This window comes from Gekko japonicus, unplaced genomic scaffold, assembly GCF_001447785.1.
Source record: "Gekko japonicus isolate JY-2015 unplaced genomic scaffold, Gekko_japonicus_V1.1 scaffold2043, whole genome shotgun sequence".
Classification (NCBI taxonomy): domain Eukaryota; kingdom Metazoa; phylum Chordata; class Lepidosauria; order Squamata; family Gekkonidae; genus Gekko; species Gekko japonicus.
In genome coordinates, this window is record NW_015166480.1 from 3,160 (window position 1) to 25,410 (window position 22,251).

A 22,251-nucleotide genomic window follows, 5' to 3' on the forward strand; every position below is an offset into this window, starting at 1 on the left:
TTAGATCACATTAGGGTATATGGTAGTTTTAAGCTTTATACTAGAGGAATCCACTTTTACTATCCTTTAGCAACATATTGCAAAGAAAGTCTGTCATGGGAGTGGAGGGTTCAGTGGAAACTGACTGCTCTGATGGCCATTGGACAAGGCTGGAATGGGAATAGTTAAATATGTCAATCGTGCATATAAGAATCTGTAGAATGCTCCATATGGAATTATATAAACAAGGAAATCTTAAAGAGAGCAGAATGTTCTTAAAAGCTGCAGTTAAAAATGATTTCGTGCTTGCATTTAGGCAGCTAATATTGCCTTTTCTTTTATATCTTTGTCACTTTAGTGAATGCCGGCGAACCGGTGTCCAAGTTATGCAAGCCAGGAGAGTTTCAGTGTAAAAACCAGCGCTGCATCCAAGACCGCTGGCGTTGTGATGGAGAAGATGATTGCCTTGATGGCTCTGATGAGCATTCAGAGATTTGCTGTATGTATCTGGGCAAAGTGTAGTCCATGTTTTCTTATATTAAAACTCATTAACATGACCGTGTTAACGTACACTCAAATATATGCATCCAAGGGGAATAAAAATGAAATTCTGGTTGTCTAATCATGTATTTAAATCATCCAGTTTGTCCTCAGTCTACTTAATGCAGGCAACCCCAGTGCCACGTTTGTGATGAATGGCAGCACACTGAGTCCGTTGCATGCTGGGTGGATACTGCTTCATAACACCATTCATGCTAATGATCTTCACACTCTAAGCTGCTGCTTTTCTTCCTGGGATGTTAATGCCCTTTGCCCATGCTTGGTTGCTGGGCTAGGAGGCATACTCTGCTTGCAAAAAAATAAGGAGAATCAATTTAAATACCCTGAAGACAGAATTAGTGTGCAGAAGGTTGATAAACACTTCATTGCTTCTTGGCAGTGGTGTCTTGAAGGGTGTCCAAAAAACGAGACAAGAAACTGTACAGCTTTTGCTGCCTCAGTTATGTTGTAGAAAGGGACATAAGGGAACTGAAATACAAGCAAACGAGTATTATGTTCTTCATGTCTGCCACAACTTTACTACTTAAAAACCATTGTAAGAAATCCTTGTTCTTAGGTATCTGGGAATGAGAGCAACTGTCAGCAACACTGTCCATCATGCCTGCTTCTGTGAGAATCTTAAAGTGGTACCACAAATATTTTAACAGATTATTGCAACACATAATCTAATAGAGGAGAAATACTCTTGGGCCAAATTCATAGACATTCAAAGAGAAACCAAGAGATTTCCCCCCCATAACCTGTAGATTGCCTTCATATACGACACACACATGAACAGTGGCACAAGAACCACTTACCTGTGGTGCAGTCCTTTTATTAATTGTATTTATCTATGTATTAAGATATTTTTATCTCTCCTTTCCTCTTGGCTCAAGGCGGCTTACAGGAAATAATTAAAATCTTACAGATTAAAAACCAGCTAAAACAAAAACTTACCCTCCATAATGCCTGCCACTCAAAATCCATCAAAAGTGGTGGTGGTGGTGAAACCCAACCCTTGCAGCACCTCCTAAAGATCTCCTACAAAGGAATGCCCCTCACCTCTTCAGAAAGAGCATTCCTAAAAGTGTGAGCCATGAAGGCCAGGACTCTGGTTAATGCCAGGCAGGACACTCGAAAGGGAGAGAAACAGGCCGCATGTGGAAGCATGAAGACCAGAGTTGACACATGGGGACATATGGGAAGAGACAGTTCTTCAGATCTGTGGATCCCAGGCCAGAAAATACTTTAGAGGTCATAACCAGTACCTTATCTATTAAAGTAGGAAATACACTGGCAACCAATGTAGCTGTTTCAAAATAGGTAAGATCAGGGGTCATTTCATAGAAAAAGAGCTAGGGGAACCCGGGGGAACTGCGTTCCCCCGCGTTCCCCCCCGAAATGACCTCTGGGTAAGATATGTCTCCATCAGCTAGCTTCTGGCATTAATCAGGCTGCCACATCCTGAATCAGCTATAGATTCTGGATTGTCTTCAAAGGGCAGCCTAGCATATAGCATGATACAGTAATCTAACCAAATAAGTTTACAAAAGTGGGCATCACTGTGGACAGATCAGTTGAGTCTAAGAAAGGAAAGAGATGGTGAATCAGATGCAGGTGTTCTTGGCCACTATGTCAACCTGCTTTTCAAATGGCAAGGATGGGTTCAGGAGCATCCCCTGTGCTCTTAACCTGCTCTGTGAAAGCCAGCTCCAAGCCAAGTGGATCCATTCCCTCTGGAAAATCAGCCTCCCTGACCCAGCATTGCCCCTGTCTTGACTGGGTTCAGCTTCTGCTTGTTAGCCCTTCACCACCTAACCGCAGCCTGATACAGGGCATGATCAACTATATTCATTTCAGTGGAAGAGATCTAAAAAAATGTGAATGCATTGAAGAAGCAGTTTAAAAGCCTATTTAGTAACGGGCTTATCTCTCCACTCATTAAGATGAATCTATATGAAACATATGATGTTTCCACATAAATAATTAATTGTTGTGTTAAATACTGAGAATATGCACAAGTGATAAGTAAATAGTAATTTGGTTGTGAGGCTTTGCGTACCAGGTGAATCTTGAACAACCACAATTATTTCCTTAAACCTGGAACTGTATTAAATTTCATCCAACTACAGATAAAACCCAAATCATTCCTCAGATCCCAAATTGTGAACGTGGTCACAAAAGGGTTCCTGCCCATTTGGTGTGCTAAACCCCAGATAAGAGCATAAATGAGTGGTGTGGAACAGCAGCATCTGTTTATCTATTTGAGGGTTCTTGTGTTTGGTTTTGAAGGATGTTGAAGTGACATCTCTAATAAGCAGGGGTCTTGTTGTAGAAAAAGAGCTGCCGGAGCTCATTAGCATAACTCATTAGCATAACTTATTTGCATATGCCACGCCCCCTGACATCACCAGAAGTGACAGAAGGCCACACCCCCTGACATCACCGGAAGTGTGTCAGAAGGCCCGGCTACTTACCCTCCTGCTTCATCCTCATTCCCAAACGGAATGAGGATCGAAGCAGAGGGCGGGGTAAAGAAGGGGGCGGGGCTTCACCACGTGACCGCCCCGCCCCCTAGAGGTTCTCTTCCGGAGCTCCGTACCTGAGAGCTCCCCCCCGACTAGAGCCCTGCTAATAAGTGACGTTATCTGTAACAGTCCATGTGTGGAGGCCACAGTGTGAAAACTTCATTTCCCTCTTGAGAGTTCCAGCACCTCTTTTTCCAGGGGGAAAAAAAAGCCCTGGGATTAAGACTCAGTTTACTCAGTTTAAAGATGTTTTGGCTTGGATGCAGACTAGTGTTTCTGTGGGTTCAAGGTTTGGGGGTTTTTTGCTTGTAGAGAATGAGTTCCTCTCTTGCACAACAGCACAACCGCCCCCCCCATCATGTTCCTGCAGGTCCCCGGGAACAGGTGAGAAAGTTGCACTCTTTTGCCCCCCCAGACGGAAGAAACAGTCAGACAACAAGGTTGGATGAAATAAGGCCACTTTATTAAATTATTAACTTTAAACTTAACGGCAAAGGGCAACCATGAAAACAGCGGCACGGCCGGGCCTGGCGTCGCTTCGACTCCCATCCTCAAACCATAGGTAGGCAAGACACCAGGGGCCCCCCGGGTTGGAGCCAATTATAAGTCGCTTGCAATCCCGGCCGAGCCAAAATTGGGATGCGCCCTCAGGAGCCCTCAAGCACCACCGAATGGCCAGCGCTGAGTCTCCGTCGTGACCATCCCCATAGGCGGTCTGCAATCCTCACCCAGACCACACGGCTACAAGGCTGGTCAAGCAGACCCCTCTACCCACACCTGGGGTTATTAAGTGGTGCTTGCTGGCCGCTGAACTGTATTTTAACCTGAATCTGCCCTAACAAAGTGACGAACTAGCCCCTAGGCACCATCGCTCGCAGGCCTTTCTCGGCGCTCACAAGGGAAGTGCATCAAAGGCGGGTGGGCCGAGCACGAGGCGAGCGACTGTCTGGGGAGAGCGGAGCAAGCCTATTAAGGCTGCGCAGGCTCCGCTCCCCCTATTGGAGCTACGGCTCCACCGCAGTCTGCCTAACTGGTCCTCCTCACGAGGAGTCAAACGCGGTCCCCACGAGGCACGCTCGGGCTGTCTCGTGTGGGGCCAGATTGGCAGCAAACCTTGTGCCCAGAGGAACACTGATATGGACCCAAGTCATAGAGGTGTATCACACAGTCTCAATCTGCTGCAGCAAGAACACTTCTGCCAAGGGGTGATTTTCACCAGTTCCTTCTTCCTACTGCAGATCTCCACACTGAGCTAGTGCTATTCCTTTGAGTCTTCTGGACCCTGGGGCAGTATTTTTGAGTGCAGAGAATGTAACAGGACAGGAAAAAAATCTATTCCATGAGTGGATCGAGGATGTTATCAACCAATGGAATTAACTTGGGGGGACGGACGGACCAGATGGGATTTATTTATATAAAGCCACATAATAATGTATATACTTCATATACATTTCTTTTAGTAATGATTTAGAGATGTTATCTCATCTGTCTTTAAAATACATGTATACACAAACTATTTCTTGGGGGGAGACAAGGCAGGTGTCTATCTCTTGCCAAAGAATTATCCTCCTGGTAAATTAGGATGTGCTTCCCTCTTTGCTGCCTCTTCTACTTTACCAGAAATGCCGGTCTAATATGCTCTTTATTCAAATTTCTCCATGCAGTTTTGGAATTTCAAAGGATCTGCTCATATTTCTGATACACAGTTTTTAAAATATATTTCTGAATTTTATACAGAATACTGAGCAGTTTTGTTGCAGTTTTAAATTCTTTTTGTTCATATGCCATTTATCTCCTCCTTCCTTACTAATGTGCCTTTTAAAACACTGCCAAAAAGCACTTTTGATATGATTATACAGACAGCTATGTCAGGATTCTTTGTTTCATATTTTACCCATGCACCCCAGCATATGTGCACATTACCTAATGTGCTTAATTCCACATATGTAAACTCCCCTTTCCATCTCCACTGGACTCAAATTTAAGCTCAGATGAAAGGGGATGAATGCAGAGGTTTGAGATGGAGCTCCAGAGCAAGCTTAGAATGTGGGGAGGGGTGGCTCTAATAGATTGGAATAATCAGAGATAGTTTATTGAGAAAAATCAGGGTTATAGGCAAGAAGTCAGAGCAGTACTTTGGTACATTCAGGGGTGGTCTTAGTGATTCTGGAGCCCTGTGCAAAAGAACAGGATGGAACCCTAGAAACACTGCCATCCCCTGCCACCAATGCCTGGCTGGAGCAGAACAGTGGGCAGCCATTGCTCCATGTGAAGCAGGTGGCAGCCATCACTGGAAGCTGGTTTCCCAAGCCCCAGATGGATTGGACACAACCTGCTGCCGCTGAAACAGCTGCCCAAGCTCTGGGTGGGTACTAGTGGCTGTTGCCATGAGTGGGTGGCCTGAGCCATGGTTGGAGTGGGTTCAAGTGGTGTGTTCTGAATCAGGCTACAGGCCTCTGGTGTCTCATTTTAGCATCTGCAGCAGACCAGCTGGGCAAGGCCAAGGAGAGAGGATGAAGAGAAGTTGGCATCAGATAACAGTCCATGAGTCAGAGTAAGCAGGCAACAGCATCTGGATCAACAAGGCCAGAGAAAGAGTTCAGAATGTGGGGTGTCAAGAAACAGTCCAGGAGTCAGGGTTATCAAGGAGCAGTCTGGTCCATAGCAGCAACTTTGGCATTTAGGAACATGTTGCGTCCTTGCCCACAAGTTTCCCTCATAACTCTTTGTAGTTGCTGGCATTGCACACAGCCAGCTTTCATCTTCACTGTCAGCCAGCAGCTGGTGCTGAGCAGAGAGGCATGCATTCCTATGTGTAGCCTGGAAGTCCTCCTTGAGTCTTTTCCTACAACATTCTAAGGGTGCTGGTGACCCTGGAGAAGTGGGAGCAGGTGGCTGGCCTTCAGCTGCCAGGTTAGACCTGGAAGGCTGGGATGGCTCTGCATCCACTCTCAGCTGTAGTTCAGGGAATACCTGAATCTCATCCCCCTATTGCTCTACTGCTGTTGGCTGTGGGTTGGCCACACTAGGCTCCTCCTCCTCTGAGGAGCCCATGCTGTCACTGAGCCCTGGATGGTCCATGACATGGTGGTGGTAGGAGCCTGGTTCTTCTTCTTCTGCTGCTGCTTCAGCTTCTGCTGCTGCTGCTGGGGAGTGAGACCATGTGTGGTTGTCCCCCCAGGAAGGGGCTGGGCAAGATGCCTCTGTCGTCCATTGTGCATTTTAGCACAAAATACGTTTCAGCACAAAATACCACACAGTCTGTAAATACATGTACCCAGTTCTGGTATCCATCTAGTAACTATTCCATGGAGCAGTATACACCTCAGAAAATAAGGCAAAGCGAAAGACAAGTAAACAGAGGAGGGAATGGAGATGGGGGAAAATATTAGCTCTCTTTTTCTGTTCATGGAAAGGTACATGGCATGGGGGGGGTACAAGTAGGTGATCCAGCAGCAATTCTAAGCAATAAATCCAAGAGACAGTAGTGCTGGGCACACAGGTATGAGACAAGCAAGTGAGCAAGCACATGTGCAAGCTTACAGTGTGCTGGTCGTGTGCTTTTTGGTACTGGGAAGGAGTCTCAGGCTGTGGTCACACCCACTAAATAGTCCACTTTCAGTGCACTTTCCAACTGGATTTTGCCTGTTCACACAGTTGGAATCCAGTTGGAAAGTGCACTGAAAGTGGATTGAAAGTGGATTATTTGGCATGTGTGACCGCAACCTATGTTAGCAAAATTGAGCACAATAGCAAAGCAAAAGTTGACCTTAGTAGATTTGCCAGGAGGAGGGAGAAAGTCTGGAAAAGTTAGAATTAACAGCTCTGATTGGTGGAAGAGGGAGTGCAAGGTGGAATGGCAGCTTGCTACTCCTCCAGAAAAGGAGCAAGGGCTTGGTGATATGAAAGATGATTGATTGGTCCATTTGAATGAGAACTGGTTGACAAGAATCTGGTTGGCCTGTTTGAATGAGAGCAGGTGTGAAGAAACCTTTCATATTAAGGAAATAAAAGCGGCTGTTTTGTAGATAGCCAACCTCCATTTTTGTCTAGGTATTCTGTAACATCTGTTCAACCATTCCGAATCTGGCAAAGGCAGTCTGGCCAAGTGCTAACCAAAATAATAGGGAGTGATGCCAACCAAATGGAGGTATATTGATCTCGCCAGCAATCAAAATACTGCCCCAAAAGTCTCTCTCTCTCTCTCTCTCTCTCTCTCTCTCTCTCTCTCTCTCTCTCTCTCTGTATATATACACACACACACATATACTTTTTTTGTTTTTTGGCAGTATTGTATCAACACCCACATATACACTGCTAACATACAATGTGAGGTGGGCAAAAGAGCCAACGGAACTGAAAGCTGCAGGAAACTGCACGGGTTCCAATTCCAGAATTTCATTAAAAATTCCATACAAAACAAACTGCTGGAACTATTAAAGAACAGAACTGAGGAAAATAAATTCATACCTAGGAATGCTGTCTTCAAGCTGAGAGTTTTATAATAGTACTTTTTTACCCCAGGAAATTATACATGGAAACCAAGAATTATGAGCATTAACAAACGTTAAAACATTGTGCCTTGGCCCCCTTTTTTCAAAGGAGGCACAAGGGACTATTGGTCACGGCTGGAAAGTCTGCAGCCAATGGTTAGAGAGTAACATGTAGTGTATGAGAGGCTACTTGCTTTTCCTCCCAGCCTTCTGTTGCTTGAGGCATCAGGTGTCCAGAGAATGCCATCAGATGACTTACAGCTGGGTCCTGGGAAGGACCACACTTGGTGCTGAGCAGCATCTTTCCCAACCTAGTAGAGGCCTTATGTCATGTCAGGGAAGTGCAATGAGGCTGGGCACCTCTTGGCACATAGTCCATAGGCAGGTGAAGATAAACAAGGACAGTGGAGGCAATGGCTAAATTTAAAGCCGGGGTGGATCAGCTCATAAAAGGCAGCAACAGTTACCTGCCTAGCACAGCCCACCCTTGGGATAGTTAGCTTAAATCACCGTTTAAATATATAAAACTAGTTGAACCCACACATCTATGGTGTCTACAATTGTGAGACACCAGGGCGAAGAGTAAAACTAGGGGTAGTCTGATATGGCCGGTTTTGTTTGTCTTTTATTCTGTATGTTGTCATTGGTTTTGCATAATTTTCCTTGCTGTCATTAATGACCCTTTTGTTTGTATATATGCCTATATACCTTTTCCACATTATATTCCATTGGTACACAATTGATGCACAAGTGATACAAGTAACATTGAAAAAGATGAGTTAATTTTAAGGGAGAAAATTGGCATAAAGGGGAAAATGTTCATGGTGGTGTATCTCACAAGAAGAAACAAAACTGCAATAGAAAGTTTCAAACCAAACAAAGCAGCTTTTGTTGTTCAGTCTCATCCCTAGTTGAAATAACTATATATTCTTGGGAAAACATTAATGAGACTTATTGTAGCAAATGTATTTTGTTCCACAAAGAATTTTTAGCTTATTTTTATTTATTTATACCCTGACCTCCCAGCTGAGACTGGCTCAGGGCAGCTTACATAAAAAGCCACATAAATACAATTAAAAACAGTTGTAAAACTTTCTAAAACCATCTGATATTATAAAGCACTAGTACTCATTATTGTTGTTTAACGATGGTGGCCATATTTGATAATCTGTTCTCACAGCCGGCTCATAGATCTTCCTTTAGGCGGCTGGCACAGGCTGTTCTTGGAATTTCCAGGGGACGGGGCTCTCCTTCAACTGTTGGGGTTGGCTCCTTGATTAAAAGCCTGGTGGAAGAGCTCTGTTTTACAGGCCCTGCAGAACTGCATAAGGTCTCGCAGGGCCATGATCTCTTCTGGGAGCTTGTTCCACCAGAACGGAGCTGCCATCGAGAAAGCCCTGGCCCTAGTTATAGCCAGGTAAACACAGAACAATGCAGCAACCTATTGTACATTTCCCAAGTGATGATCCATCAGGTAAAGCTAGCAGGCAGCTTGCATTTCTCACTGTGATGATTCAGCCAGCAAGCCTAGTAGATGTATTTTCCCATGAGGTGATTCAGCTAGCAAGCAAGGTTGCTGCATTGTTTGGTACACATTACTGTACATTGGTATCTATCCTCCATCAGGAAGAAAACATTTTATACTGGAGTGAGTTTCTGCGATTATGGATTCTTCGTGTTATGTAATTTAGTTTGAAAGTGTTTGAAATATGATATTGTAGTTTGAAAGTGTTTACAATACACTAGAGTTGAAAGTGTTTACAATACACTAGAGTTGATGTTGTGTTTATAAATCAAATATATTTAGCTATAAGTGCATGTGAATATTGTGTGTATTATTTCAACACCGTGTTTTCTGTGTTTACTTAACTTAGCCGTGTTCCCTGTGTGCTTGTTGTTACTCCTGGTAATAGCCAGCCTGGCCTCCTTGAGACTGAGGAGGCCGGCCAATTTTGGGACCCTGATCTCAGTGGTCTCTGGGGAACATGTGGGGAAAGGTGGCCCCTCAGGTATGTAGGCCCCTGACCATAAAGGGTTTTGTTTTAACCTTTCTATGCTGAATTTGCAGGCCTCTTTTATGTGAGGGGAATTGGAATATGAACTTCTCTTTTAGAATCATCACTTATTTGCATTCATTCCACAATGGTAACACTATTGATCCAATCAGGTGTGTGTTTACTAGGGTTGCCAAATCAAATTCGTCCGGTAGCGGGGGGCTCCCAGACGGCGTCCTCTTCGTGCGTGCCCCGCGTGCGTCACCCAGAAGTGGCGTCACACGCTGGGGGCGGGGGCAACTCCATTTGATTGGAAAACTCTTTGTTTTCCCCTCAAATGGCGTCGCCCCACCCCCAGCGTGTGACGTCACTTCTGGGTGACGCACGCGCGGGGGTGGGGTTTCCCCCGGGCCCTGATTCCGCGGGAGCAGGAATCGGGGCTCGAAACCGGGGGGAATTCCGCCCCCCGGGGGGATTTGGGACCCCTAGTGTTTACCCAGAAATAAATCTGAATTCATTGAAACTTATTTCCAGATGAGTTTACAACCTATGATTATTGTAGATCAGATTCTAAAGCAGGGAAATGGCTGTGGCTAATCCGACTAGTTGTATCACCTTCCCCCCCCCCTAGTGAATGCAATCTAATAGAAATGGTATTTCTAATATTTTAACAACAATGCCTCTGGTTGCATACTTAGGATGGCATGTACTTTTCTCCCCCTAGTTAATCACAGCTGTCCTGGCAATCAGTTTAAGTGTCATAATAACCGCTGTATCCCCAAGAGATGGCTTTGTGATGGAGCGAATGATTGTGGCAACAGTGAAGATGAATCTAATGAAACTTGTGCAGGTAAAAACAGTGTGTAGAAAACTCTTTTTTTTCTTTACAGGTTGTCTAAGTTTTATCTGATTCCCACATTTAAAGCTAAACTTTAAAACTATATAGAGCCATACTGTTACTGATGCTCTGATTACTGCCATTTTTAAAATGGATTGGAATTTTGCTGCCAGCAGGTTTGGAATACATATTTTACTTAATCTTTGTGCCTGACTCTACTTTCCAAAGTAATTTGGTCCATCTGTCCATATTACTTGACTGTCAAGTGGTCTGTTTGAAAGTCAAAACTTGTACCTCTTGAATATGAGTTTGTCCATGGAATTTAGTAGGCTGGGTTGAAAGGTATTATCTAAAAACATTCTTGTTTCATCATGCTTAATGCATACATTATTATTTATGTATTAATGCATACATAATTAAAATATGTGTGTATAAATATATATGTAATATTACCTCCCAAATAGTCTTGTGGTTTTAAACATGGTATTTATGTACAGTTGATTTTAAGGAAACCAGAAAACTACTCATGCCTTTTTTTTACCACATACACTTTTGGCAAGGCAAGGATATTATGGGTTGTTTTTTTTCTTGGTTGTTTTTTTTTAAGTATCAATTTCTCAGTGATACTATTTCTTAGTAACACTGCTGAGGTTTATAATTCCTAGGCCTGGGATATGAATTTTGGTGGTTCCAGTCTGAGGTGAGTATTGTCACTTGGGTTCATCTCCCTACTTCCCTCTCGCAGTATCCAGCAAATGGATGCTGCTATGAGGTGGCAAGGAAGGAAGAAGATTGTCACTCTCTTCTACTCTATCCTGTTCTGTACCTGGAAGGCCAGGTGGTAAGGCATAAGGGTCAAAGGAAGGTAGCAAGCAAGAGTATGAACTGACCATCAGACCTATAGGTGGAGTCTGGGGATCTCCTCAAGAGGCAAAAAGGGCCTGGAAAGCTGGAGCCTAGCCCTAGGGATGGGCTCTCCAGTCTGAAGCACAGGCTGGCTTTGTAGGAGATGTTGCATCAGCAGAGGTTGGAGCTCCTGGAGGGTTATACATGGAACTGATTATCTCAGCATTTCTGTAGATGTGTTAAGTCCCTGGTCCTGCTAAGCTCTAGAAAGCTGTGCTTTCCTTCTGAGTGAGACTGCAATGTAAGAGGTGTTGAGCTACCAGGCATGCACTTCTCTGCCTGGTCCAGGCTTCAGCACAGGCCTTCTATCATCTTTATTCATGGGGATGCTAGAGATATACGAATCCACTTAGGGAATTCCTGGTGTGCCTGTTGTGTGGAATCTTGCATAGGAGCCTGCTGTTGGGGAAGAAGCAGGGGGGTCTCCCTCTGGAGTTTTCAGGGTGCAGAGTCTCCAGCATGGTTGGGACCCTGGGGGCTCCATTCAAAGAGTCTCTCCTTCTTAGAGTCTTCCTCCTATATAGAGATTGCCCCGGGGCAGGTCTTGACACTCTTCTCCTTGTGTCTTGAATGCTATGTTGCCATATCTCCTAGTGGCTGGCTCATTGCCAGAGAGTGTTCAACGTGATGAGAGAGAGGGAGACACCTTTCCTCTCCCTCCATGCTGACACCACATAGCCAGATAAGTAGGGCTGAGAACACATTTAATATCAGGGATTCAGAAACTTGTAGCACTGTTGACAACATCTTTTGATGTGACACTGGACAAATGTATGCTTGAGTTATACCATGGAGATGAGGTTTCTGCATACCATAAATGGCTGTGCTTTGGAACAGTTGGTGGGGTAGTGGATCCTGGACTTAGTTCTGAGGGGGACTTGAGACCTGGTGCAGAAGAGGACAACCAAGATGACTAAGGGGCTGTGCAGCATGTTTCCTGAGAGGAAAGGCTTAAAAGTCTGGAACGTTTTGGCTTAGAAAAAAGATGACTAAGGGCAAGGGACATGGCAGAAGTTTATAAAATTATGCATGAGGAGGACAAAGTGGATTGAGAGAATGCTTTCTCCCCTAGAAAACAAGACTTGGTGGTACCCAATGAAATTAATAGACGATATGTTCAAAACAGACAAATGGAAGTATTTCTTTACTCACCAAGTAATTAAATTGTGGAATTCATTGCTGGTGGATGTAATCATGACTGCTGGTTTAGATAGCTTTTAAAAAAGATTAGATGGATTCCTGAAGTATAAGGCCATAATGGCTACTAGCATGTTGACCTGCTTGTTGTCCTTCTGGAGGAACTGATTGGTCTCTGTGTAATACAGGCTGCTGGACTGGATGAACTTATATTCTTATTACTTTGCTTCATGATAGTTGGTATATGTCACACAAGATGGAAAAGTCTGTGTTGCATGGTAAACTCCTATCACCACATATGGAAGTATTCATATGAATAGTTCCCACATGAAAATAATGATAAGAAAAGATAAAGTTTGGGTTAAGTCAATGGTGCCTTTCCATTGACGGAGAAATCTTGCATTCATGGAAGGAGTTCTCGGTTGACGTAAAGACATCTTCCATCAACCAAGCCACAGAAGGTGTGATTGGAATTAACTATTTTTATTCCATTTTAGTGCTTTCTTGTTGTTCTTGCTCTTCCTGTCACCTGATGTTTCCTGTCAGAAATACTATATATTGGAGATCTGGGTTGCAGCACTGCGAGATGGATGGAGCTGGGACTTGCTCCCAGGCACCACCGGCTTCTCATTATCTTTAGAGAGGACTCGGGGGATCCTGAGCTCTGCTGCACTCCCTGGAGGGGTGTGCAATGCAAGGGATGCAACCCAGGCCCCCTGCCTAATGGTGATAGGTGAGTGGAAGCCTGTGGATTGTCTCTAGCGAGAAACAAAGAACACCCATGGTCAGCAATGGGTGACTAGCTGTCACTACTCACTAAAGAGGGACTTAAAAGCTGGTACCTCATCAACAACATCAATGAAGCATAGCACCGTGAGTACGTTTTAAAGCAACTTTAACCGAAATTCTACTAACTGAAGCATAGCACTGTGAGTACTTTTCTACTACATAACGTCAGCCCTTGCAAAGATTAAAAATACTGGAAGGGAGGGGTGAAGAATTTTTCTGTCCCCCCCACCTTTGCCGTGGCTAGCAAAAGGATCTAAAGTTAACTGTGTAAACAATCTACTGGGCGAAGAAAACAAGACTGCATCTTCTTCAATTGACACTGCCAAGAATTATTACCCTCTTTACGACTCTGAACTTTCCTTTCTATGGTAACTATGTAATAAATATTGAATTTTGGGATTTGCTATAATTTATTAATTGAATGATAAAGGCTTGTATTTTAATGAATCTTACTCTGAATTTGTTTATGTATTTAGTTCTCATAATAATGTGTGTTTGTCTCTACTGAAAGTGTAAAACTCCACTTTTGCCTGACTAATTGTTTTGGAATGCAAACTTCTGATAAGCCTTTCGCCCTATGTTAACCTCGTCTACAACACAGCAGCTCCGCACATACACTTTCTAACATTGTTATCTCTGCAAAATTTGGCTTGGGAAATTATCTTTAGAGTCTCTTTGATTTTACAATAATTTCTGGAAAAATGACTTTTAATGATAGACTGCAGAATACTTCAGAGGCTTTATTGTTAGTTATACCAAAATTTATGGATGATAAACCTATTCAAATTCCCTTGAAAGATCTTCTGAATATGCTCACTGTGGCCATTAAAAAAGCTGTTCAAGAAACGTTTCACTCAGTACAGACAGAGATCCAAATAAAGACCCAACAACTCAAATCTAAGAATGAAATAGCCCAGACAGCGTGGAAAAAGGAGGAAAAAAGATCAGATTGCCTTGAAAATGCTGAGGGGACCTACAAGCAATATGAGTAGAATTTGCCTACAAAGCCAAATACAACCATTACAAAAATGTACCAGAGACTTTATAAAAAAAAATATGGCTGATGAAATTCCCAAAACAGTGACTTCTTTACCAACTCAGAGACAACAAAAAAATCAATTTATGGAATTACAAGCTACTACAAAGAGGGAATATAGACAGCTATTCTTAGAAGACTATTTTTATACTTATAAAGGGAAGAGACACAGAATTAAGACTTTAAAACTTAAGAGGATGAATCAGAAAATCAAGAAAAAGTTGATAACTACAAAAATTTTGGGGAAAGCATGAGAGAACTCCCTCCATTTTAGATCTATATCATTTACATATTGAGGGAGTGTGACGTGCTTCTTCTGTGGGCTTGGGGAAAACCCACCAGTGGCCGTGGCGCCTGGCTTCCCTGCGGGGTGGACGCCGCTAGGAGTCAGAAGTGGATCGCAAAACGGAGCTGCGGAAGGACCTCAGATTGGCAGGGGATGGGGTTAATGGTCACAGACCATTGATCGCTCCCTCGCACGCTGTTCCTCCCCGGTCTCTCCGAAGAGCTCCTCTTTTATTTCCCCCTTCCACTCCCGGCGCCGCCCCTCTTCCCCACCTCCATTCTCCCTGACCTGGCTCCGCCCCCTCTTATATACACGGATGCTCTCCAGGCATCCGGGGTGTGGTTGCAAGCAAGCCGGCGGTGATCCTGTTGGCCCTGGGGCTGCGCCACCGCCACCATCTAGGCACTTCACCATGCTTGGCCTCAGCTCCCCCTCGGATAAATATCAGAATGTAAACATTCTAAGAATTGGCTTAATGCAGGAAATGAACGTACCTTAGTTATGTATGACTTTACTAAAAATTTATCCAGTCTCTGTACTTTATAATTTTGATTTAAATGTGTTTTTCTAGCAAGAACATGTCAAGCTGACCAATTTGCTTGCACGAACGGGCGTTGTATTCCAAATCCATGGCTGTGTGATTGGGAGGATGACTGTGGTGACAAATCAGATGAAATGGCATCTTGTGGTAAGTTAATCTACTGTCTTTATATGCAGCACTATATTGGCAAATCAGATACTGACTTTTAAATATAATAAAGCTGCTGCATGATGGCTGCTGAACAATTCAGTTTCAGCACAAGGGACTGCGACTTACAACACCCCCCCCCCCCCCCCCGGGGTTCCACTTCACATGGACTTCTGGTGGTGCCTGCCCTCAGGACACTCATTTAACCTTGACCAGAACAAGGGCTGTTTTGATTGTAGCCCCAACCTGGTGGAATGCTCTGTCTGGAGAGACTCATGCCCTGAGGGACCTGTCTCAGTTCCGCAAGGGCTATAAGACAAAATTATTCCTCTAGGCATTCCATTGAGGCAGTTTTACTGGACCTACTATCAGCTTCTCTGATCATCATGCCAGAGTCCCAGTGTGTTAAATTATTTTATAGAATATTTATTTTTTATCTATGTTTTGCTTTTATGTGCTTAACCATCCTGAGCCCCGATTGCCAGGGTGGGAGGCAAATCTAAATATATAGATTTTTAAAAAATTGTTGCTTTGGTGTGTCCTCCCCTCAGTTTGCTCTAATGTGTGATTATTTATTTATTGAAATATTTTTATTTTGCCTTTCTGTCTGAATAACTCCTGTCATTGGATCCAAAGGGAAGCTCCACTCCCCCTTTTATCTTGTACAACATTATCATCCCATTCTCGAAAAGCTGCTACTGAGGGTCAGGGAACCTTCTGATACAATCTGTGCGGCTTTAGCTAGAGGAAGAAATCTGATGGAATCACGCATGCATATGTTGCACACACACACACACACAGAGAGAGAGGAAACTTGTAAAATGGTTCAGATCTGGTTTAATATTATAAACGAAAATCTCTCAACAGTATTCTAAAAGCTCCATTCTGCTTAGGAAAGTTCTTGTCTATTCTCTAAAGAGAGAATCTACCCCAAATTCTGTAATCTCTCCTATGTTATAATCCTGTTTTGGGGTGGCAAGATTCAATGCACACCAAAATCAGTTGGCTGCCTGATCTGCCACTTAGAATGTCTGCCAATGCCCTGGCTGTGTTGGGTGGCTGCGTGGCCTGAATCCCACCCACACAGCCGACAGCCAGTATCTCACCCTCAGTCTACAGAGAGCCACCAAAGAGGATGGACGCTCTGCCAGGAAGACGCTTGGGACACCGAGGCTGACCATGGCAGTGGCGCACTGGTCCTTATTGTTGATGACACCTGATCTGGGGCATAACCCATACTACCTTGGGGCAAATTGGGACAGTTAACCCCCCATCCCCCATACAGTGCTGGAAAGGGGACCATAGAATATTTATTTTTTATCTATGTTTTGTATTTATGTGCTTATCCATCCCAAGCCCCAATTGCCAGGGTGGGAGACAAATCTAAATATATAGATTTTTTAAAAATTGTTGCTTTAGTGTGTACTGGCTCAGTTTGCTTTAATGTGTGATTATTTATTTATTGAAATATTTTTATTTTGCCTTTCTGTCTGAATAACTCCTGTCATTGGATCCAAAGGGAAGCTCCACTCCCCCTTTTATCTTGTACAACATTATCATCCCATTCTCGAAAAGCTGCTACTGAGGGTCAGGGAACCTTCTGATACAATCTGTGCGGCTTTAGCTAGAGGAAGAAATCTGATGGAATCACGCATGCATATGTATACACACACGCACACACAGAGGAAACTTTTAAAATGGTTCAGATCTGGTTTAATATTATAAACGAAAATCTCTCAACAGTATTCTAAAAGCTCCATTTTGCTTAGGAAAGTTCTTGTCTATTCTCTAAAGAGAGAATCTACCCCAAATTCTGTAATCTCTCCTATGTTATAATCCTGTTTTGGGGTGGCAAGATTCAATGCACACCAAAATCAGTTGGCTGCCTTATCTGCCACTTAGAATGTCTGCCAATCCCCTGGCTGTGTTGGGTGGCTGCGTGGCCTGAGTCCCACCCACACAGTTGACAGCCAGCATCTCACCCTCAGTCTACAGAGAGCCACCAAAGAGGATGGACGCTCTGCCAGGAGGATGCTTGGGACACCGAGGCCGACCATGGCAGTGGCGCACTGGTCCTCCGTGGCTGCGACAGGAGGCAGGGAGCTGCCCGGCCTGTGAGGCAAGGAAAACACCTGCAATGAAGCCTGCTCACAATGGGGTCCTCCCAAGGCAGCCTCAGCCCGGCTCACCCTCTTCCCACATACATGCTTGGAGGTGAGCGCGGTGATGCTTCAGTTGAGCCCACCCAGCCGTGAGGTAGCTGAGCCCCTGCCAGGCCCTCCTCCTGCTGCTGCGCTGCTGCCACCTCCTGTACTGAGCCCAGCCACTGCCTCGGCCTGCCCCAACAGGCCGGGCAAGGCATTCAGCATCTGCTGCACCATGTCGCTCATCCCTGGGCTGACACCGCCGATGCTCCAGCTCCCCTCAGCTGCTGCATCCCTGGAAGAGAAGGCCACAGTCTGCCCTGCCAGAGCTTGCTTGCCCGGTCGGCCACTGCCGACTCATGCTCACTACCAGCCTCCTCTGGAGGAGGCCAAGGGAAAGGCCCGGCGCTTTTCGGCATGTACTTTAGCAGAAACTCTCATGGAGCTGAATGGGGCTTCCTTCTGAGTAGGCAGGCCAACTGGCTGGCCTACGCTGGAGCACTGAGGGAAGGAAAGGGAAGGCCCGTCCTGAGGGGGAAACAGGTCACGAGTGGCCTGAGGAGATTTCCCCGCAGTCCCCAGAATGGTTTACAAATGTGTGGAGTTAAACTTAGGGTTGCCAACACCCGGGTGGGGGCTGGAAATCTCCCGAAGCTAGCGCAAGGGTTATTTGAAAATCAAAAAAAGGGGAGGATCTCTTTCCCAACTGACTGCATCATTCTGCATCAGCTGGAGTTTCTAAACAATTTTCAAAAGCATCCCTTACCCTTAGCTGAGACTTTAGCAGTAATCTAGTCTGGATGTAATCAAAATGTATGAAAAAGGGGCTAAATACATTTTCCCCCAGTATCAAGCTGGTGTGTGAATGTGAGTGGACAAAAGTGCTTCTGGAAGGAGGTGCCATATAAAAATCCAGGAATACCTCCAAGCTGCAAACCTGATTCTTAATGGGGAATGTGATCCCACTCAAAACAGCTGTTCCACTGATCAAAATCATTTCCTTTTTGACTGGATTAAGATTCGGTTCTAAGCATCACAGTTTGATATCAGGTTCAGGATATTCTCAGCTTTTCTTCACTCTGATCAAAAGGAGAGATAGGTATCCTCAGGTTTGTTTGTTTTTTACATAATAACACACATTGGCTGAGTTCAGACTGGTAATTTGAAGCACTAGGGAGTCATGGCAAAGAAGACCCGGAACAGACCGGGAATGACTTGTTCGCGGTATTCCCATTCACACTGCAGTGAATGAAGCAGGAGGATACCATGGAGGATACCCCCCCAATCCCCCATACAGTGCTGGAAAGGGGACCTGGGAAGTAACATACAGCTGAACTGAGACCTTTGGTGTACTATATGTCTGTGCTGGTGCAAGTGTGGTAGTGTATGAGTGGGCAGTGGCAAAGGACCCGGAGGCAGGATATTGACCCCAGGGTCCCCATGGCCAAGCAAACCCGTGTTGTGCCTGATCAGACTTACCATCTGGGCCACTGCTAGGTCTTTCAGGCACTCCAAATCTGTGTTCAGCCTAGAGTCCCTGAACCACCATGCCCACTGCCATACTGTCGTCTACAGCAGAAGTGGCCACATATCAATTCTATTATATGCAGATGATGTGCTTCTTCTATCAAGGATGCTGCTGGGACTCCATAGGCCTCTTGATAGCTTTGCCACATATTGTGAAAAAGAAAATCTTGCCAGTAATTATGATAATCATGATAAGACCAAAGTTATAGTATTTGGCAGACGCCTCCAAAAAAGAGTATGGCCAATGAAGGGAAATAAAATCGAGCGGGTCAATAAATTCGCTTACCTTGGGGTAGCATTCCAGGAGACTGGGTCTACTGCTGCACATTGTAACCTCAGAGCAGAGTGTGCCGAAAGAACTAGGTATGTGATACTAAGATTTTTTCACTCCAAGGGGGGTCTATATGTACCTGCTGCATTGAAGTTCTTCCAGGCTAAAGTAATAGCCCAACTCCTATATCAGCAACAAGCTTGAACTTACTCGAAAAGATACAATCCAAATTCCTTTATGTTATTTTACAGGTCCTCAGCCGTCTTTAACTCTCTTCTCTGTGTAGAAGCAGGCCAAATGAGGATTGAGGCAAGGATTTTGCTGACATCTGCTTTCTTTCTTTCTTTCTTTTTTTGGCCCCCCGAAGGGGATTTTTTTATTGCTATTCTATAAACTACAAAGAAAATAGGGAAGGGAATCTAATATGTACGGGAGAAAGAAAAGTTAACCACTAAAAACCCAAGTAGTGAAGATCATTGCATAAATTTATAAATTGCTTAATCTAATCTATTAATAATAATTAAGCTTGAATGTTTAAATCTAGCCAATATTCCCCAAAACCCGATATCAATTACTGTTTAAGACAATCACAAAAGCATCAAACTTAAATGTAACTTCTTAAAGGTGGAATTCAGAGTCCCTCCACATCTCATTTCTTGGCATTTCTTTTCCTCAAATCGTAATCTCTCTTGGGGGCCACAGCCCCCAACTCCGAATCAGAGTCCTCCTCAATATTTGAAGAAGAGTTTTCACCGCTTTCTTTCTCCTGGTCTTCATCTTTGTCATCTTCTCCGGACCTTCGCAGTTGCTGCTTCAAGAACTCATTTGCTTTCTTAACAGAGTCAATTCTTTCTTTTTTTCATTTATTCTGAAGAGTAGGCCTTCGGGAACCAACCATTTGTACTGTATGTTATTTGTTTGTGAAAACAATGCCAAGTCTTTGAATTTCTTCCTCTTCCTTCTAATTTCAAATGGAATGTCTTCCCGAAGGAGGCTTAAGCTGTGATGGTTTCTCTTACTCACCTCTCTGCCCCGCCATTTTTGAGGATTGTTTACTTTCAGAAAAGTTTGCCAAAGTCTCTGTTTTCCACCAAAATGCTTTGCTGCACTCTTGTGTGTTTCTTAAATCAGTTCTATGGCTTTTACATCTGGCACCCTCTTTTTAAAGTGATCTGCTTGGATATCACATCTGGGAGTTCCCTCCCTCACTCGCTTAAGGCAGAGGGGCTTTCTAGCCGAAGCTCAGTGTCTTGCTTTCACCACGACTCACAGTTCATCGTTGGTCCTAGAACCCGCCTCAGGTATGTGTAAAATGCCCGATCTTCACACGCTTGTCCCGGTCAGCGGCTCTAGAGCCATATGGTCACACAGTGGCAGGACCTTCAGGGTGGAGGGAAGCCTCAATTCCCTGGCATCGAGATGGAAAAGAGGCAATCCCTCAAAAGCCTCATGGCTAGGACCCCAAACACAAGGGCTTCAGGGGGGTAGCATACAATCACACCCCCTCCTATCCGCTGGAATTCAGATCGCGACCTCGGGAGCTCACCGGGGTCACGTCCGTCATCGTACCACCCAAAACCAGAAGTCATTTTGCTGACATCTGCTTTCCAATGGCTTAAGACATGCATTAACCCAAAAGGACTTCTTCTCCTTGTAACACAAGATTCTTATCAACCGAATTGGATTCTTAGGGTTGAGGGAAGCCTTGAAAGAATGGTTCTTTCACCAGGTGCTGTTTGTCACAGACTATTGATCGAGCAAAATCTACAATTAGGCAAAGGATCTGTGATATGGAATGCCAGCAAGATTTAATGAAGTCTCCTGGCTTCAGGACCCTTGAGAAGAAAAAAAATATATCATGTCAATGGCCCAATATCTTAAAACCTTAGAGTTCCTCCCTTACAGGAGGGATTTTACACTGGTCAGATGTAATGACATCCCCTCCATGATCTTGGAAGGGAGATATAAGAATATTGCATACTCATAGAGGATTTGCCCTTGCCCCCTTGCAGAGGTGGAGACAATGGAACATATCCCCCCCATTGCCCCCTCTATAAACAAATTCAAAATAAGACCATGTTTTCCCTTGTAGACAGTTCTTTTTTTTTTGAGCCCCCGAAGGGGATTTTTTATTGATTTTTTTAACACTACAAAAAACTACAACAAAAAGGGGGAGGGGAAAAACTACATATAAGGGAAAAAGTAAAGAACCCACTACTGACTAAAAACCCAAGAGAGGAGATCCTCCAACTAGCTTTTTTGCATCCAGACTTTTCATCTTTGTACTTCTTATGAACTGTGTCAAACTTTTAGAACTTTTAACCCTCCCTATTTATATTTAATTGCCCAATAACAGTGTCCCCCATCATCCCCTGGAACCAAAGTTCTCAAAGGCACAATTCAGAGTCCTTCAGCCTTTACTTCTTCTTCTCTCTTTTCCACAGTTTGTAGGGACTCTTCATGGCTGCTGCCCCCTGCTCAGACAAAGAGTCCTCGCCAGATGAACCAGTTTCCAGCTTGTCGCTGGACCTGCTGTCCTCTTCTTTTTTCTCATCCTCTGACCTTCCCAGCTGCTCCTTTAGAAATTCTTGAGCTTTAAGAACAGTCAATCTTAACCTTCTTCTCTTTGATCTTAAATGTTACTCCTTCTGGAAATAGCCATTTGTATCCAATTGAATTTTTTTGGAGGAAGAGCACAAGTTCTTTGTATTTCTTTCTGTGTTGCCTTACTTCAAATGGAATATCCTTTAGCGTTCTGACAGCATTCTCCCCCACCTTCAGGGGTGTCACAGCCACTGCTTTCAGGATAGCATCCCTGATGTGCAATTTCCCCAGGCAGATTATTTTTTCTTTATGTATCCTGAATATGACCTGTAGGCCACATCCATTTCATTGAGTAACAATTCCGCCTTTATATCTGTTGCTGGGGCAAGTAGCTCACTCATAAATTCTTTAAGATTCTCTACTCTATTCTCTGGCACCCCTTGGAAGCGCAGGACCATGTTGGCCTTATCCATTTGCACTTGCAGCATCTGATCTTCCAAAGAAACAGTTTTCTTTTCCAATTTTTGCACTTTCTTCCTCACTTTCTGGGT

The 22,251-nt window shown here is 44.2% G+C and overlaps 1 protein-coding gene across 1 annotated transcript in view; it reads left to right on the top strand.

The window, feature by feature from the left end:
* Positions 1–337: 337 nt before the first annotated feature.
* Positions 338–22,251, top strand: part of LRP1B (LDL receptor related protein 1B) — a gene marked incomplete at both ends in the record, with an annotated part of 332,345 nt that continues 310,431 nt past the window's right edge. Inside the window, 3 exons of the mRNA XM_015412125.1 lie at positions 338–478; positions 10,259–10,384; positions 15,098–15,214. Coding sequence (XP_015267611.1) covers positions 338–478; positions 10,259–10,384; positions 15,098–15,214 — 384 coding nt within the window. The remainder of the gene's footprint in view (positions 479–10,258; positions 10,385–15,097; positions 15,215–22,251) is intronic.